General features: G+C 36.7%; 1 protein-coding gene across 4 annotated transcripts in view; it reads left to right on the forward strand.

Moving 5' to 3' along the window:
* The window catches only part of APOOL (apolipoprotein O like), a 104450-nt gene that overhangs the window by 58449 nt on the left and 25595 nt on the right, over positions 1 to 20406 (forward strand). For all 4 annotated transcript variants that reach the window (XM_059679114.1, XM_059679115.1, XM_059679116.1 and 1 more), the window contains 4 exons: positions 629 to 748; positions 4218 to 4272; positions 6157 to 6255; positions 9996 to 10087. In XM_059679114.1, the coding sequence (XP_059535097.1) occupies positions 629 to 748; positions 4218 to 4272; positions 6157 to 6255; positions 9996 to 10087 (366 nt within the window). The remainder of the gene's footprint in view (positions 1 to 628; positions 749 to 4217; positions 4273 to 6156; positions 6256 to 9995; positions 10088 to 20406) is intronic.

The following is a 20406-nucleotide window of genomic DNA, read 5'->3' on the forward strand; positions in this document are numbered from 1 at the left end:
GTGTGGTACATTTCCACAATGGAATACTACTTGGCTATAAAAAAGGATATCTTACCCTTTATGACAGCATGGATGGACCTGGAAATCTTTATGCTAAGTGAAATAAGCTAGTCAGAGAAAGACAAGTACCATATGAATTCACTCATGTGGAATCTAATGAACAAAATAAACTAACAAACTAAACAGAAACAGACCCATAGATAAGAGAACAGACTGACAGTTGTCAGAGAGGAGGGGTGTTGGGAGCTACATGAAAAAAAATTGAAAGGATTAAGGAAGAAACACACAGACAACAGTATGGTGATTACCAGAGGGAAAGGAGTCTGGGGAGGAGGTAGAGGTGAGTTTAGGGGAGTTTAAATGGTGATAGAAAGAGACTTGACTTGGTGTAGGGAACACACAATCACGTATACAGATCATGTAGAATTGTACACCTGAAACTATAGTTTTATTAACCAATGTCACTCTAATAAATTAAATTAAAAATATATAATCAGTATTTTTAGTTGAATTTATCAGGAATGTTGGTGAAGATTCTTATTCTGCCATACTGTTGGAAAAGTAATTTCAGATTTTTTATATTTTTGACATGAAGTTTGTTTGTTTATCTATTTATTTTTGCCTCTAGCTCCCTATATATACTTCACCACCTCTTCAATCTAAATATGTTGAAGAGCAGCCTGGTAATTTACAAATGGGCTTTGCCTCCATCCGCACTACAACTGGTCGTTATATTGGCTGGTGCAAGGTAAGTCTATTCTAATAGTTGTTCAATATTAGAGGATTTCTTATTTGTATTGCATACTAGTTGTTCCAGTTACCCATTGATGTGTAACAAACTACCCTGAAGCTTAGTGGTTTAAAACAACAACCATTCTATTATATTTCATTATTTTGTAAATCAGGAATTGGATTGGAGTTCAGACAAGTGTTCTTCTGGTGTTCTCAAAGGTCACTCAGTGGGATTCATCAGGTGAATGGCCTGATCTAGAGGTCCAAAACAGCTTCATTCTCATGTCTGGCAACTTGTCACAGATGCTAGAGCGCTGGGCTCAGTTGGGAATGTTGACTAAAGCACCTACACATGGCCTCTCAGGCAAGGTGGCCAGATAACTTACATGGGCAATTCAGGGCTCCTACGGAAAATGTTACAAGAGGCCCTAGGTAGAATTTGCCAAGTTTCTTTCCTATCCTCAGATGTCTAAGAAAGTCTCCTCTACAGCATTCTAGTGTTAACTAAGGCCAATCTAATTTTCTGAGGGAGAGGAAAAAATGCCACCCCTCAATACAAGTAGCAGCAAATAATTTGTGGCCATATTTATTCTACCATACCACCACTTCATAGATTAAAGTAGTTCAACAAGCATTTCCTTGTATGTCACCTACCATGTATAAAACATTGTTTGGCCTGTTACATGAAATTCTGAGATTACTTTTTAATTGCTTCTTATTTGACTAAGCAAAATTTTCACTTGTTTTGTTTAGCTCATAAGATCAATTTGACTACAATGAGCTATGAGGCAAAATATAATTCACCTTATTTTGATACTTAGCCTTCAGTCAGCAGTACTCAGCAGCAGTGGAGTAAGCTGATGCAGTACTGATGTTGCTTCATCATTGGGTCAACATAAGTGTGTTAGCATCAATGTCTCAAATGTCAGTGTCATAATTATAATGCTGGTACCATTATTTTCATCATTCTGACCTAATAGCTATACTAATTTACTTCAAATCTAGCCAATTGTTAACTTTGTGACTTTTCTGTTTCTAATCCATTCTTTTTAAAAGAAAAATCTAATAATCTGATTGAAATACCAAATCTGTGAACTCTGGCTATTCTAGATGATATTTAAAACATCCAGTGAATATATTGTGTCTGTTTTTTAATTTCCTGTCAAATAATTCTAATGGTACTACTGTACTGCACACTCTTAATAGTTTAATCTCAGAGTGAAATATCTTAACTAATGGTTCTGAATCATTCCAGCAACTAGATGATTCATACTTTAGTCTCCTGAGACCTAATTTTCCATATTGTCTCAAAGTTGTTTTTTCAGTGAGGTAAATTGTTTAGTGAGATACTTAAATTGCTATTTAACTATCATCCAATTTAAGAAAGATTGAAAGAACTTTATATTTGTTAATATGCTGAAACAATTAGGTTGAAGGAGGTCACTTTTGAATGCATTTCATCTTCAATGTAAACAATGTTAACTCTCTAATTTTCCTCTAAAAATGTAATATGTTCTTTAAAAATTAATTCTGACTCAAATTACATTCTGCATTAAACTTTGAATCATGTAGGGCAAATTCAATTTCTACTCCTACTCCTTGATGATATTTTGAAGTTTAGATAACTGTGATCCCCAGTGGTAAAAGTGAATTTCTAAACCTAGCTATGGAAATTTTTCTAAAAGAAGTTACTAGTTTGTTTCTTCAACAGTTACATGATTTTCCACTCACCTGGTCAATAAGTATAATGTGAAAGTGAAATTTTCTCAAGAGGCAGTCCATAAAGAGAAGTAATTTCATGGCAGTTAGGGTCTATGTTGGTTTGTACAGCTTGAAACCATAGTGAACAGAATAAACCTGTGCATCTCTGAGCACCATGAAAATATCTGAAGCAAAGTTATTAAAACCAAGATATCTCAATAGCAATAACTTATTCCTTTCCCATCTAATATACTCTTTTCCATTTTATTTGCTTAGAAAATCTCTCTTGTTTTTTTATCCCATGGTTTAAAAGCAGCTATTTTAGAGAAAGAGACCATACATTTAGATTGTGTTTTTTGGTTCCTTCAGTGGAGTACAGCATGTCTATGTGGAATTACTATGAAAAATCATTTCATGCCTTCCTTTTCTTCTGCTGTAATTGAGATAGTACCTATCACTCAATAAATGTGTATAACAATATTTCTTGCATCAAAATAAATTAGTTGGAAACAGGTAAAATGAAAAATTTGATTTAAAGCTTTAATCCTTCCATGGGTTAATTAATCTAGATTTGTAGATAATTTATGTTGCTATTTAAAAACAAGATGGAGGCTAGCCTGTGTAGGATGATTTCTATCCTGAGATAAATGTCTTAATTAGGTTTTTTTCTCATTCTAATGCACACTTTTAAAAAAGGAGAAGATGAAGTACTTTTCTTTAGGCTTTATGTTGTTGCTGCAGCATCTTTATTAGTCAGATATTGCTTCTAAGCTGAAATATACCTCTCTTTATGCTTTATTTAAACTCCATTCAATTTTCTAGGCCATTATAAAATCAGATGACAAATATTTGTATTTCTGCAATAAGTTTTGTCTGAGCTGCTCTGATTATTTTATAGGCAGTACTTATTTAATATGAGGAAAATAGTAAAGTATCATCCATGTTAAATAGAATGAAAAGAAAGAAATCAAGAAAAGCTAAGTTCAACAAATATCCTCATCCTATCTAATAAAAGAGAAAAATGGTAATTGGCGTACGACGATACCCTTTTCATTGGCTAATCAGGGCTATATGCAAATTAACTGCCAACTAAGATTGGCAGTTAACTGCCAACAAGATGGCGGTTAATTTGCATATGTAGGCACAATGCAGGGAGGCGAAAGGGAAAGCAGGAAGAAGCCCCCTGCCACTGACAGTGATCGGAAACCCAGGGAGGAGCTAAGAGCTGGGGGGCAGGGCAAAGGTGGCCCTGGGGCCGCCTTTGCCCTGCCCCCCAGCCATGATCGGAGAATCAGGCGCCTTTGCCACCCTGGCCAGTGATAGCAGGAAGTAGGGGTGGAGTCAGCGATGGGAGCTGGGCACGGTCGAAGCTGGCAGTCCCAGGAGCTAGGGGTCCCTTGCCTGGGCCTAAAGCGAAGCCCACGATCGCGGGGCCGCTGCAGCTGCGGGTCCCCGCTGCCCGGGCCGGACGCCTCAGCCAGAGGCGTCAGGCCTGGGCAAGGGGCCGATCCTGCGATTGGAGGGTGATGGGGGTCAACGCCTGAGGGCTCCCAGTATGTGAGAGGGGGCAGGCTGGGCTGAGGGACACTCCCCCCCCCCCACACACACACACCCAGTGCACGAATTTCGTGCACCGGGCCCCTAGTAGTGAATAAATAGGAAAGTTCGATTTAGATTTGGGTGCAATGCTATCAACATTTTAATAAAATAGCAATGTCAACTGTTTGATCTAATTGTCAACATTTTAAAAAATGCAGATATCCTTTTTTCCCCTTTTTGCTTAGGGTGTGTATGTCTTTGTGAAAAATGGGATAATGGATACAGTTCAATTTGGAAAAGGTAGGTGAGTAAATCACTTGTAATTAGGAATGTTCCATTGTCTTTTTAACTTGCAATGTTAAAATGTGAAAAAAATAAACATAGTATGTTATCCATTATTACGTTTTAACAACTGTAAAGATACTCTGCATAGCAGTTTATAATAATAATGCCAAAACAATAGTATCTACAATTTATTTGGCTATTATTATATGCTAAGTCACTATGATAGGCATTTTACATAATTTATCTAATTTTTTATAGCAACTTTGTGACTTGGTATTTTATTTTATTTTATTATTATTTTTTAAAATATATTTTATTGCTTTTTTACAGAGAGGAAGGGAGAGGGATAGGGAGTTAGAAACATTGATGAGCGAGAAACATCGATCAGCTGCCTCCTGCACACTCCCCACTGGGATGTGCCCGCAACCAAGGTACATGCCCTTGACTGGAATCGAACCCGGGACCCTTGAGTCCACAGGCCGACGCTCTATCCACTGAGCCAAACCGGTCAGGGCGTGACTTGGTATTTTAAATATTCTCCTTTTGCAGATGAGGAAACTGGGGTTTAGAAAGATTAAGTAGGTTACCAAGACCACATAATTAGTAAGTGGCAGCATCTGAATTCAAATTGTCAAACTGTCTTTATATTATATACTCATAAAGCATAAATTAGAAACATGTCTCCATTGTTATTAGTTACTTTTAATAAGTGCTACTTGCAGTTAAAATACATAGTATTTTGCTATTGATTATTAGGAAACACTATACCAGTCAGTCACACCCTAGAATATTTGAGCTAATGTGTTTGAGTCTTTAGTTTGATAATGGTGTTTGGCATCAGATATAAGTTCTTAATTTTTTTTTACCTAAGCCAGATGTCAAAATAAATGTATAGAGGACACAAAGATCAGGGTAAAATTTTAAAAGTCTCTACAATATTGATATTGATGACCAGTATATATATTATCATTATTTTATATATGTTGTGGGAATTAATTCCAAATTATATTCTCATCAATCTTGAGGAATATCGTTAAACAACTGATTGCCATTAAATAATTAACAATGATAGAAGAGTGTGGCTTTGGACTCCATAGAACCAATACAATTAAAATGTATAAAAAGCCAAGAAATCTAGTCTTCTGCACACTTTCCATCTACTTTTTATCTAGGCTCACTTCTTATCCTGATCATTTTTTTTATCCTCACCTGAGGATATTTTTTCCATTGATTTCCAGAGAGAATGGAAGGGAGGGAGGGGGGCAGAGAGAGAGAGAAAAGCATTGATGTGAGACACACATCAATTGGTTGCCTCCTTTAACCAGAAATTGAACCCTTGACCCTTTAATCCAAGGGCCAAAGCTCTAACCACTGAGATAATCGACCAGGGCCTGATCATCTTGATTTTAACCAAGATCAACATCGGCACTGAGGTTACTGGGAGTAGTGGCATGCAGGATTTAATGCTTACATGTATCCCTAAACTATTATTTAAAGTTCTCTAATAAAGTATTTCAGTGCTTACTGGATCCTACCAATGTTTGAGTAGATAAGGTCAGAATAATTTCTATTATATGTAGAGAGTACTTACACAATCAAGAATTTACTTTATAATAATCCACATTAAGGTACTGACTATAGCATCATATTTCATTGAAGAGTAATAACCTGTATTGTTAAGAAAACAAATATGAAATCAGCTTTGGAAGGCAGATTTAATTTTGTAACAAGTAACTATTATAACTAGCTTTTAAGTCACTGCTTAAATCATTATTTTGTATAGTTCTTTTGAAGAGTGCTTAAATCATTTGCTATTATCTCTAACTGTTCTGCATTATATCTATGTAGAATGCCCAGTTATATAAGTCATTTATATTAATTTTTCACTGATTTCTTGAGATGCATATGTTTATCTGAAGGATCCACCACGAGATTTTCTTCCGAAAATTGGAGTGATTACAGTTTCAGGATTAGCAGGCTTGGTTTCAGCAAGAAAAGGTAGGGTTTAAAAATATATATATATATATTCTCTTTTTCAATTACAGTATATTAATTTCTGAATTTTATTGTCACAGGAAAACCTCATATATTTTATTGAATATTATTAGGATAGGCTACCTTAAAACATTCATATTCTACAGTACAGCATGATTACTTTTATTAAAACCTTTTTGGGTTTTTAAGAATATACATATTTCCAGAGATGTTCAACATCATTAGTTATTAGAAATGCAAATGAAAACCACAATGAGATACCACTACACACCTATTAGAATGTCTAAAATTAAAAAGGCTCTTCCTCCATGGAGCACGCCCCTGCCTTCTGCCTTTCCCTTTCTCCTCTCCCTGCCCCCACACTCCTCTGGCCCTCCATCCCCCACACAAAATATATAATTAAATTAAATTAAAAAGACTAACCATACCAAGTAGATTTGAGAATGTAGAGCCACTGAAACTCTCAGACACTACTGGTGGGAATATAAAATGGTACAGTCATTTTGAAAATAGTTTGTCATAAAGTTAAAGATATGCTCACCAAGAGACCCAGTAATCCCACTCTTGGGGATTTACCCTGGAGAAATGAAAAACATAAACACAAATGTTAATAACAATTCTATTCATAATCACCAAAATTTGGAAACAGTCTAAATGTCTTTCAGCAATTAACTAAACTGTGGAACATCAAACAAAGGAATACTACTTGGGCAACAAAGGATGAACTATTGATACATGCAACCATCTTGATGAATCTGAGTTAAAGAAGCCATTCCCAAAAAGTTTAATACAGTGGGGCCTTGATTTACGAGTGTCCCGACTAACGAGTTTTTTGAGATACCAGCTGTCTCTCAGCGGATTTTTTGCATTGAGTTGATAGAGTAATTTGAGTTAACGAGCTCCTTAACAAGCCCATTAACGAGCTCGGTCTCGGAACGAATTAAACTCATAAGTCAAGGCCCCACTGTATTGTATAATTTCATTTATATGACTTTCTCAAAAAGACAAAACTATTGTGCTAAAGAGCATGTCTGTGGTTTCCAGGGGTTAGGAATAGGGAGAAGGTGTCAATACAAAGGGATAGCATGAGATGTTTTTAGGAGCAATAGAGTTGTTCCATATTGTGATTATGATGGTGGTTACATAATTCCATATATTAAAATGGATAGAACTGTACACCAAAAAAGGTGAATTTCTAGTAAGATCATTTACAAATAATATTTTTAAAAATACAGCTATTCCTATTTATATTGTAATGTATCGTTGTTTCCCATCTTGTAGATAACTATTTTTAAAAGGTCTTAAGAATCTCTAGCTATCAAAAAGAAAAAGATCTTGAGAGTTTTACAGTAGTGTAAAACTAACCACTCAAACTACTTTTCCTTGCTTAGTCATGACAACCAATTTTCTGGAGGCTATATTAAGGATTTGAGACAGAGATACTGACGTACGTACGTAGGAGAGAAAAATGTATTCCCTCCTGGTCCTGAGATTCCTGGAACTGACATCAGCCATCTCAAAATGGAGTTTGGAAAGTAGGCAACTGACTCACCACTTTCCTTTAGCACAGTGGTTCTCAACCTTGGCTGCACATTAGAATCACCTAGGAATCTTTTTTAAAATACTGATTCTGGGCCTGATCCTCCGGAAATTCTGTTTCTTTGTTATGGGGTGAGGCCACAACATTAGTAACAAAGAAACAGAATTTCCAGAGGATGAGGCACAGAAATCAGGATTTTAAAAAAGATCCCCAGGTGATTCTAATGTGCAGCCAAGGTTGAGAACCACTGCTTTAGCACATGAGACTTGATATATTTTCTTTCTTTCCCCCCTCCTTGCACTCTGTATCTCTACCAAATTTGTCCTTCCTTCCCACTGTTCTACTTGTGTAGAGAGTCCCTAAGACCATCCCCAGGTTTTCCCATTAGCTAGGAAGACTGAGAGGACTCAGCCTGCAGTCATATTCATGGCTAGGATTTATTACAGTGAAAGAATGCAAAATAAATCAGCAAAGGGAAAAGGCACATGAGGCACGGCTTAGAGGAAACCAGGCATAAGCTTCCAAGAGTCCTCTCATAGTGGAGCCATATAAGGTGCACTTAAATCCTCCACTAATGACTTGTGACATTATGTCAGATATCAATCAGGAAAGCTCTTTAGAGACTGAGTGACCAAGGTTATTATTGGGGCTGGTCATGTACGTATTGTCTGTCTAAACATCTACGCAAATTCTAGACTCCCAGAAGGAAAGTAGTTGTTCATCATAAACCACATTACTTATACAAACAATTTGGGTACAGTGTACCATCTAATCAATCAGGGAATGTTTACTGTCATTGTAAGGAACTGCTTACCAAGCAAGTGCCCAGATGCCAGCCAAGAGCCAGCCTGGCAAGCAGGCCTTTCTAACAATGGCAGTCTTAGACATACTCTGTTGACTTTTTTTTCATCTTTAAATCACTTTCTTCATAAGCATGTGGTGAATTTTGTATTTTCCCATTTTCCATTTCTGGTTATAGTAACCCTCTCAGCAGACATTACTGCTTCCTCTCCATAGTCAAGCCCTTACTAAGCATCAGTAGTCATTTTGGTCACCTTTCATTCATCCTCTGTCCACAGCTGAGTTGTCAGTCGTTGTCCCCAAACTAAATTACATGGGGTTGGAAGTCACAGCTCTGAACCAGTCTGGAATCTGTTATCAGATAACTTTATGTTTGGTTTTCCCAGTCCTTAAACTTCCTTTCCCTTTCCCTAAACTGTAAAGTTGCCTGCAAACACTGCCAGATACTTTTCACCTTGGTCTTTCCTGATATATCAGATAGGCTGTTTCATTTTAAATTAAGGGATGTAAGAGTTATTCCAGAGAATAAAAGTACTTACCCCCAATTACAAATCCCATCATCTAACTACCCAGATCATATTTAAAGATTCTAAGGTACCCAGACAAGCATTTAAAGATACATATTGTTTTGCAACAATGGTCTGTTGGAATTAAGCTATGGCTTAGAGTGATGGGTTTCAAACTGTTCTACAGAACCCCAGGTTCGATGGAAGTTTAGGGGTGGTATGAGGAATAGGGTAGGAAAAGCTATGCAGGTGGGGCTCAACACTGGGCTTCCCTCCTGTGGGCTAATCAGAGTGGTTTCAAGTTTATAGGTTTTATATATGAAGTTGCCAGTGACAGTCTGTCTCTAAGATTTGTTTTAAAAAGGATTTTGCTGTACAAAATGGTTTGAAAATGACCTTTAGGTGCTTAGATAAGACACTTTTAGAAATGAATTGATTATCTCAAGTTACTTGCAATTATTAAACTGTTACTTCACTATCCTAAGTTAATGACAAGAAGGAGTTACGTATTTTTTAAAGTCCTTAGCTGATTAGTTAATTGGATCTTTCACCTTCTTAAACACTTAATCATAAAAGGATATATAAAGAAAGTCCATTTCAGTTTAACATGGCTTAGGACATGAAAAAAATACCTAGTTTAAAAAAGAATAAATCATCAATCCCCTTTGTATAGGTAATTATCATGTTAGATTGAGAATACCTTATTAAATTGGATGTGAAAACTAAAGTATATTAATTGAACTGTGATCCTTAAGAACATCTTGATTGGTATTATTACCTAATGTGTAATTTAACATAGGGTGATGGCTTAATGGGAACAAAGAGAATACTGAGATTATAAAAGCATCAGGTTTCTGGTAGCATCCATTAGGAGTTTAATTGTTTGAATTTCTTAGGTTCTAGATTTAAGAAAATTGCTTATCCATTGGGATTGGCCACTTTAGGAGCAACTGTTTGTTACCCAGTTCAATCCGTAATAATTGCAAAGGTAAGTTGATTTTAAGTGAAAGCTGCATTTCAGTATTTGTTTAAACTCTTGGTATGATAATATGTAAATGTCATACAGTATCTAAAACATTTAATTTTCAGCAAAATATATTTAGTATCATCTCTTATATTAGCAAAATCACATTAGCATCTCAGCATGGCAATGCCATTCCTAACTATATGATCATCACAAATAAATAGGATGAATTCAATATAATTCATCATTATAAGGCTGTGTGATGATTAAGTTCAGAGACACTGAATTAGAATTTATGGGGATAGCCCAACCAGTTATAGCTCAGTGATGAGCATTGACCTGTGAACCAGGAGGTCACAGTTTGATTCCTGGTCAGGGCACATGCCAGGGTGGCAGGCTCAATCCCCAGTAGGGGGCTTGTAGGAGGCAGCCAATCAATGATTCTCTCTCATCACTGAAGTTTCTATCTCTTTCTCCCTCTCCCTTCCTCTCTGAAGTCAATAAAAATATTTTTTAAAAAGAATTTATGGGGATAAATACCATTCTATTGTAGAGTTATGTAAAATTCAAATAACAGAAAATTACACCTGCTGGCAGCTGTCATTTGGACAGATTAACATAATGTAAGAAACAGCCATTTGTTAGGTACCCAGACAAGATAACAGAGGCTTCTGAAAGTGGAAAAAAAAATACAGACACATATACAAACTCAATTTTGAAACCATCTGGAACTAAGTAACATTTCCCATGAAAATCCATATTATGGTTGTTTTGTCATTTTCATGTTAGTTTATCTGCAAATCCAAATATTTTCCTAGTAATTTTAAGAACGTGTGTCAGTATTTTATTTTGTTTTTAACACAGATTCTGAGTGAGGAGAGCTTTATAATATGCAGTCTTTTCTTCCTTTCCTTCTTCCCTTAATTACCAATATTTAAAATATCCCCTCACACTTGAAGCACTATATAGTGCTACCAAAAGGACTTTCTGTACTTATCATTATGGAAACTCTTCAATTATTTTATGTAAATAAAACTGTGTATTCAGTACTTTACAATGTCAAGGATATAGCACCCTCCGTAGCTTGTAATATAATTAAATTATAAAGCATATAGCTAACAAACAGAACATTATTCATTAAAACTTGTTATACTTGAGATAATTGATGAACAAAATGATATATTTATTTTTTAAAAATATTTCCTAAAATTGATGAAGGAATTAACCACTTAAATTCATGTAATATTAGTACAGAAAGCAACCTTTGAGCTCATTACATTCAACTTTCTCAGTCAACAGTAAACTGTAGTCCAGAAAAATTTCACGATATCTATTTAATTTGTATAGGGCTCTATTCAGCTTCAGGTGTTGTATTTTCATGTCCATTTCTCTTCCCAGTGCATGATACTGCCACTGATTCTTTTTGTTTGTTTACAGTAATCATATCGTGGGTTTATCAAATAAAATTGATTCGTACTCATCCTTAAATAACTTTAACATTACAAAAAAATGTGTAGGAGAAAACAAACTAACCCCATGAAATTATTCCATTCAGAAAAACTATCAGTGTTAAAATTTGATAGAATGTTATTCTAGTCATATATTCATGCCTGCGTAGAGATAGAAAAATAGGTGGGTGAATAGGCAGATATGATGTTATAAGAACAAGATCATAGTATACATAGTATGCATTTTATTTTGAATTAAATAAAGTATTAAATTCAATTTACTTTGACAGATGGAAATAAAAAGAAAAGAATTGCTTATCTTTAAATAAAAATGTATATGTTAAAAGTTATTAATATGAATTCCTAAAAGTTCTTTTGAGATTAAATACTTAAATTTCTAGAGTTTGGATCCTTGCTTTCTTTTAACTCTCATATAACAATGTCATATGTAACATTTGGCGAATTCTAATATATATATATTACATATATATATTAGATATTAGATGTGAATATATATTTGTATACATTAGATATAAATGTATATATCTATAACATGGGTTCTTTTTTAAGTGTCTTTATTGATTAAGGTATTACATATGTGTCATTATCCCCCCATTGCCCCTCACCCCCCACTCATGCTCTCACCCCCGTGGTGTCTGTGTCCATTGGTTAGGCTTATATGCATGCATACAAGTCCTTTGGTTGATCTCTCCCTCTTTCCTCCGCCCTCCCCTACCTTCCCTCTGAGGTTTGATGGTCTGATCGATGCTTCTCTGTCTCTGTATCTGTTTTTGTTCATCAGTTTATGTTGTTCATTATATTCCATAAATGAGTGAGATCATGTAATATTTATCTTTCTCCGGGTTATTTCGATTAGCATAATGCTCTCCAGTTCCATCCATGCTGTTGCAAATGGTAAGAATTCCTTCATTTTTAAAGCAGCGTAGTATTCCATTGTGTAGATGTACCACAGTTTTCTAAGCCACTCATCTGCTGATGGGCACTTAGGCAGTTTCCAAATCTTAGCTATGGTAAATTGTGCTGCTATTAACATAGTAGTGCATATATACTTTCTGATTAGTGTTTCTAGTTTCTTGGGATATATTCCTATAAGTGGGATCACTGGGTCAATTGGGAGTTCCATTTTTAGTTTTTTGAGGAAACTCCATACTGTTCTCCACAGTGGCTGCACCTGTCTGTATTCCCACCAGCAGTGCACAAGGGTTCCTTTTTCTCCACATCCTCACCAGCACTTGTCATTTGTTGATGATAGCCATTCTGACCGGTGTGACATGGTACCCCATTTTCATTTTGATTTCCATCTGTCAGATGATTAGTGACTTTGAGCATGTTTTCATATGTCCCTTGGCTTTCTTTATGTCCTCTTTCAAAAAGTATCTATTTAAGTTCATGCCCATTTTTTGATTGGGTTGTTTATCTTCCTTTTGATAAGTTGTAGGAGATCCCTGTAAATGTTGGAGATTAAACCCTTATTGGAGATAACATTGGCAAATGTGTTCTCCCATGCAGTGGGCTTTCTTGTTGTTTTATTGATGGTTTCTTTCACTGTACAGAAGCTTTTTACTTTGTTTTTTTATTATTATTATTGTTTTATTGCTTAAAGTGTTACAAAAAGTATTACATATGTCTCCTTTTCTTTTTCCCACCCTTGACAATCCCCTGGCCTCCCTACCCCCCAGTGTCTTATGTCCATTGGTTATGCTTATATGCATGCAAACAAGTCCTTTGGTTGGTCTCTTACCCTCCCCTTCCTGCCCCCCAACCCTCCCTGGCCTTCCTGCTGCAGTTTGACAGTCTGTTTGAGGCAGCTCTGCTTCTGTATCTGTTTTTACTCATAAATTTATAATGGTCTTTATTATCCATAAATGAGTGAGATCATGTGGTATTTTTCTTTCATTGACTGGATTATTTCACTTAGCATAATGCTCTCCAGTTCCATCCATGCTGTTGCAAATGGTAAGAATTCCTTCTTTTTTACAGCAGCATAGTATTCCATCGTGTAGATGTACCACAGTTTTCTAATCCATTCATCTACTGATGAATACTTAGGCTGTTTCCAGATCTTAGCTATTGTGAATTGTGCTGCTATGAACATAGGGGTGCATATATCCTTTCTGATTGGTGTTTCTGGTTTCTTGGGATATATTCCTAGAAGTGGGATCACGGGGTCAAATGGGAGTTCCATTTTTAGTTTTTTGAGGAAACGCCATACTGTCTTCCACAGTGGCTGCACCAGTCTGCATTCCCACCAGCAGTGCACGAGTGTTCCTTTTTCTCCACATCCTCTCCAGCACTTGTTGTTTGTTGATTTGTTGATGATAGCCATTCTGACAGGTGTGAGATGGTATCTCATTGTTGTTTTGATTTGCATTTCTCAGATGATTAGTGACTTTGAGCATTTTTTCATATGTCTCTTGACTTTCTGAATGTCCTCTTTTGAAAAGTGTCTATTTAGGTCCTTTGCCCATTTTTTGATGGGATTGCTTATCTTCCTTTTGTTAAATTGTATGAGTTCCTTATAAATGTTGGAGATTAAGTCATTATCAGTGATAACATTGGCAAATATGTTCTCCCATGTAGTGGGCTTTCTTGTTGTTTTGTTGATGGTTTCTTTTGGTGTGCAGAAGCTTTTTACTTTGATGTAGTCCCATTTGTTTATTTCCTCTTTAGTTTCCATTGCCCTAGGAGCTGTATTGATGAAGATATTGCTTAGGCATTTGTCTGAGATTTTGCTGCCTGTGGATTGCTCTAACATTTTTACGGTTTCCCGTATTACATTTAAGTCTTTTATCCATTTTGAGTTTATTTTTGTGTATGGTGTAAGTTGGTGGTCTAGTTTCATTTTTTTTCTTGTGTCTGGCCAAATTTCCCAGCACCATTTATTGAAGAGACAGTCTTGACTCCATCGTATGTTCTTGCCTCCTTTGTCAAATATTAATTGAGCATAGTGGTTTGGGTCAATTTCTGGGTTCTCTATTCTATTCCATTGGTCTATATGTCTGTTCTTGTGCCAATACCAGGAAGTTTGAGGAGAGTAGCTTTGTAATATATCTTGATATCCGGTATTGAGATCCCTCCTACTTTTTTCATCTTTCTCATGATTGCTGCAGCTATTTGGGGTCTTCTTCTACTCCAGATGGATTTTTGGAGAGTTCGTTCTAGGTCTGTGAAATATGCTGTTGGTATTTTAATGGGGAGTCCATCGAATCTAGATTGCTTTGGGTAGTATGGACATTTTAAGGCTGTTGATTCTACCAATCTGTGAACATGGTATGTTCTTCCATCTGTTTATGTCTTCCTCTATCTCTTTTTTCAGTGTCCTGTAGTTTTCCGAGTACAGGTCTTTTACCTCCTTAGTCTAGTTTATGCCTAGGTATCTTAGTTTTTTTGGTGCGATGGTAAATGGGATTGTTTTTTTAATCTCTCTTTCTGTAAGTTCACTATTTGTGTATAAAAATGCCATAGATTTCTTGGCATTGATGTTGTATCCTGCTCAATGCCAAATTCATTTATTAAGTCTAATAATTTTTGATGGATTCTTTAGGGTTTTCCATGTGCAGTATAATGTCATCTGCGAATAATGACAGTTGTGCGTTTTCTTTTCCACTTTGGATACATTTTATTTTTTCTTGATGTCTAATTGCTATGGCTATCACTTCCAGTACTATTTCAAACAGGAGTGGTGAAAGTGGGTATCTCTGTCTCATTCCTGTTCTTAGGTGAAATGGTTTTAGATTTTGCCTACTGAGTATGATATTGGCTGTAGGTTTGTCATATAAAGCATATATTATGTTGAGGTATGAACCCTCTATTTCCATTTTGCTAAGGGATTTAATCAAGAAAGGGTGTTGGATTTTGTCAAATGCTTTTTTCTGCATCACTTGATAAGACTATGTGATTTTGATCTCTCAATTTGTTTATGTGATGTACCACGTTTATTTATTTGTGGATATTGTACCATCCTTGCATCCCCAGAATAAATCCTACTTGGTCATGGTGTATGATCTTTCTGATGTAATGCTGGATCCAATTTGCTAGAATTTTCTTGGATTTTGGCATCTATGTTCATTAGGGATATTGGCCTGTAATTCTCTTTCATTGTGTTGTCTTTTTCTGGTTTTGGTAATAGGGTGATGCTGGCTTCATAGAATGTGCTTGGAATTGTTTCTTCCTCTTGAATTTTTTGGAATAGTCTGAAGAGGATAAGTTTTTGTTCTTTGTTTGGTAAAACTTCCCTGAAGCCCTCTGGCCACAGGCTTTTAATTGCTGGAAGCTTTTTGATGACTGCTTCAATTTCCTCCATAGTTGTCAACCTATTGAGATTTTTAGAATCTTCCTGATTGAGTTTTGGAAGGTTGTATTTTTCTAGGACAATGTACATTTCCTCTTGGTTGTTTAGTTTATTGGAATAGAGTTGTTCATAGGATTTTTAACAACCTGTGGGGTTTGTTATTTCGCCTCTTTCATTTCTGATTTTGTTTATTTGGGTCCTCTCTCTCTGCTTCTTGGTGAGCCTGGCTAGAGGTTGATCAATCTTGTTTATCCTTTCAAAGAAGCAGCTCTTGGTTTCATTGATCTTTTGTAATTTTTACTTCATCTCTATGTCATTATTTCTGTTCTGATCTTTATTATCTCCTTCCTTCTGCTCACTCTGGACTTTTCCTGTTGCTCTCTTTCTAATTCTTTAAATTGTAGAGTTAGATGATTTGTTCCCATTTTTTCTTGTTTTTTGAGGTAAGCTTGTAGAGCTATGAACTTCCCTCTCAGGACTGCTTTCACAGTGTCCCATGGATTTTAGATTGTCGTGTTTTCATTGTAATTCTTTTCCAGGATGTTTTTAATTTCTTCTTTGATCTCCTTGGTAACCCAATCATTGTTTAATAGCATGTCGTTCAGCTTCCAAGTGTTTGAATATTTTTGGTTGTTTTTGTTGTAATTTATTTCTAATATTGTGCCATTGTGGTCTGAGAAGATGCTTGATATGATTTCAGTCTTCTGAATTTGGTGAGACTTTGCCTGTGACTCAATATGTGGACATGAAACTGTCCCTTGTGCACTTGAGAAAAACATACATTTTGTGACTTTGGGGTGAAATGTTTTGAAGATGTCTATTAAGGCCATCTGACCTAGTGAGTCATGTAGGAGTGCTGTTTCTTTGCTGATTTTTTTTTTTTTTGGGTCTAGAGGATTTATCAAGTGATGTCAGTGGGGTATTAAAGTCCCCTACTATGATGGTATTGTTTTCAATCTCTCCCTTGATATCTTCTAGGGTTTTTTAATGTATTAGGGTTATATGCTCTTGTTTATCAATCCCTTTAGTATTATGAAATGGCCTTCCTTATCTCTTGTTATGGCCTTCACTTTGAGGTCTATTTTGTCAGATATAAGTATTGCTACCCCAGCTTTTTTCTCATTTCCATTTGCCTGAGAGATATTTTTCCATCCCTTCACTTTCAATCTGTGTGAGTCCCTTGTTCTGGGTGGGTCTCTTGTAGACACCTGGCCACTCTGGGACTGTTTGTAATGGTAGCAGAGCCTTCCTGGTCAGGTGAGCCCAGTCAGCCTGCCCCCGAAGGTCCTGTGGGATCTAACTGTGCCTCACTCACACACACACACACACACACACCCCACATGTCCAATCTCTCCTCTTTGGCTCCCTCACTCACTCACGCTCTCTCCCTCACTGCCACCTTCTTACTGCCTCTCTAGTTGGGTATGGAGTGTTACTGCCCTCTTCATGGAAGGAGTTTTCTCTCTGGGTGTCTGGTTATGTGGCTCGCTCTCTACCACATTGGCCAAACAGGATAAAATTCACCTCCAGAAGACATGACACAAAGGCAATCAAACACGAATGTACTCATTAAACCGATAACCCCAATATAAGTAACCACCAAAGAAAAGAGAATTAGGGGAGAGAAAAGAGAGCACAAGTGGGATTGAAGAGAGAAAAGAATCATATGAGAGAAAAGGAAAAGAAGAAAAAAGGAAAAAGGAATATATATATATATATATATATATATATATATATATATATAGAGAGAGAGAGAGAGAGAGAGAGAGAGAGAGAGAGAGAAAACACCAGAGAACAAACAGATAAACCAAAACATATGAGTATTGGTCTCTTAGCTAGAAGTCAGTATCATCTTTCATATAGTTAGTCATATCTATAATATATCTTCTATTGTCTCAATTTAGGTTTTTTGTTTTGTTTTCTTTTGTTGTTCTTGTTGTTTTATTGCTTAAAGTATTACAAAGGGTATTACATATGTGTCCTTTTTTTCCCCGCCCTTGACAATCCCCTGGCCTCCCTACCCCCCAGTGTCTTATGTCCATTGGTTATGCTTATATGCATGCATACAAGTCCTCCGATTGATCTCTTACCCCCTCCCTCCTGCCCCCCAACCCTCCCTGGTCTTCCTGCTGCAGTTTGACAATCAGTTTGAGGCAGCTCTGCCTCTGTATCTATTATTGTTCATAAGTTTTTAATAGTCTTTATTATCCCTGAATGAGTGAGAACATGTGGTATTTTTCCTTCATTGACTGGCTTACTTCACTTAGCATAATGCTCTCCAGTTCCATCCATACCGTTGCAAATGGTAAGAGTTCCTTCTTTTTTACAGCAGCATAGTATTCCATTGTGTAGATGTACCACAGTTTTCTTATCCATTCATCTACTGATGGGCACTTAGGCTGTTTCCAGATCTTAGCTATGGTGAATTGTGCTGCTATGGACATATGGGTGCACATATCCGTTCTGATTGGTGTTTATGGTTTCTTGGGATATATTCCTAGAAGTGGGATCACAGGGTCAAATGGGAGTTCCATTTTTAGTTTTTTGAGGAAACTCCATACTGTCTTCCATAGTGGCTGCACCAGTCTGCATTCCTACTAGCAGTGCACAAGTGTTGTAAAAAATGGAATGAATACATAAAATCATTTTGTAAATAATATGAGTATAGAATCCCATTAGATTTTTGTTATTTGTCCCAGTCTTTTATTGTTGTCTTGGTCACCTCTAATTTGATAGCAGTTATTTTTTTTAGTAATTTACTTAAACATTTTAAAATTAGATTTATTGGGTAGCATTAGTTAATAAAATTATATAGGTTTCAAGTGTACAATTCTCTAATACATCATCTGTATATCACATTGTGTGTTTACCACACAGAATCAAATCCCCTTCTGTGACCATATATTTTACCTTCTTTAAACATTTGCTACCTTTCTTCTGGTAACCATCATACTGTTATTTCATTTTTTGGTTTGTTCATTTGTTGCTTTCAACTTTATATTCCATGAATTTGACTTTAAAGGCAAAAGCAAAATAAATTAATGGGACCGTATCAAACTAAAAAGCTTCTACACAGCAAAAGAAACTATCAACGGAACAAAAAGGCAACCAACCAAATGGGAGAAGATATTGCAAACAACACTTCAACAAGGGATTGATATTCAAAATATATAAAAAGCAGATACAACTCAACAACAAATAAATCAATGATCCAATTAAAAAGTAGGCAGAGGACCTAAACACAAGTCTCCCAAGAAGACATATGAATGGCCAATATATATATATATAAAGATAAACAACTTCACTAGCTATTAGGGAAATCAAATCGAAACTACAGTGAGAGAAAAAAAAAATCAATGGAGGAGAAACCAAGATGGTGGCATAGGTAAACACTGGAGTTTGCTGCCTTGAACAACCACTTCAAAAATACAACTAAAAGACAGAACGGACATCACCCAGAACCACAGGAAAGCTGACTGAGGGAAAATTCTTCAACTAGAAGGAAAGAGAACAGCATACCGAGACTCAGAGGAGGCGCAGTGCAGAAAATACAAAGGTGCAGAGGTGCGTGGAGCGGGCTGGTGGCTGAGGGCGCGGTTGTCGTTTTCAATCGGGAGGGAGGCTCAAGCCCTGAGCTCCAGTTCTGGGCAAGTCTCTAGGGACCCAGATTCAAATGGGAGAAGCGGGACTGTCTGGCATCGGTCCGAACGTTAGGGCAGCTTTCTCTCCAAAGTTTGCAGTGGTTGCTGGGACTCTGAGAGGCAGAGCCTCTGGGGACGGGACTGAGAGCCTCCATAACTGCTCCCTCCCCCCGCCCTGTTTGATCCCATGCAACCCGCCCACCCAAGCCCTACACAGAGCCATTTGCCAGATAGCCTCAGGCAAAGGCTAGATTAGCACCTCCCCAGAGGACAGAAGTTTTCCCACTGCAGACACAGCTGACTCTCACAGCCAGTTGGCCCGGAGGTCAAATCCCCCTAGTATTAACTACAACAATCAAGGCTTAACTACAACAAGACTGCACACAAAGACCACTAGGGGGTGCACCAAGAAAGCATAAAAGTGCAGAGACAAAGAAACAGAACAAAATTGTCAATGGAGGATATTGAGTTCAGAACCACACTTTTAAGGTCTCTCAAGAACTGTCTAGAAGCCGCCGATAAACTTATTGAGATCTACAAGAAATCTAATGAGACCCTCGATGTTGTGATAAAGAACCAACTAGAAATTAAGCATACACAGATTGAAGTAAAGAATATTATACATACTCCCAACAGCAGACCAGAGGAGCGCAAGAATCAAGTCAAAGATTGGAAATGCGAAAAAGCAAAAAACACCCAACCAGAAAAGCAAAATGAAAAAAGAATACGAAAATACGAAGATAGTGTAAGGAGCCTCTGGGACAGCTTCAAGCATACCAACATCCGAATTATAAGGGTGCCAGAAGATGAGAGAGAGCAAGATATTGAAAACCTATTTGAAGAAATAATGACAGAAAACTTCCCCTACCTGGTGAAAGAAATAGACTTACAAGTCCAGGAAGCGCAGAGAACCCCAAACAAAAGGAATCCAAAGAGGACCAC

The sequence above is a fragment of the Myotis daubentonii genome, chromosome X (genome assembly GCF_963259705.1).
Source record: "Myotis daubentonii chromosome X, mMyoDau2.1, whole genome shotgun sequence".
Taxonomy (NCBI): domain Eukaryota; kingdom Metazoa; phylum Chordata; class Mammalia; order Chiroptera; family Vespertilionidae; genus Myotis; species Myotis daubentonii.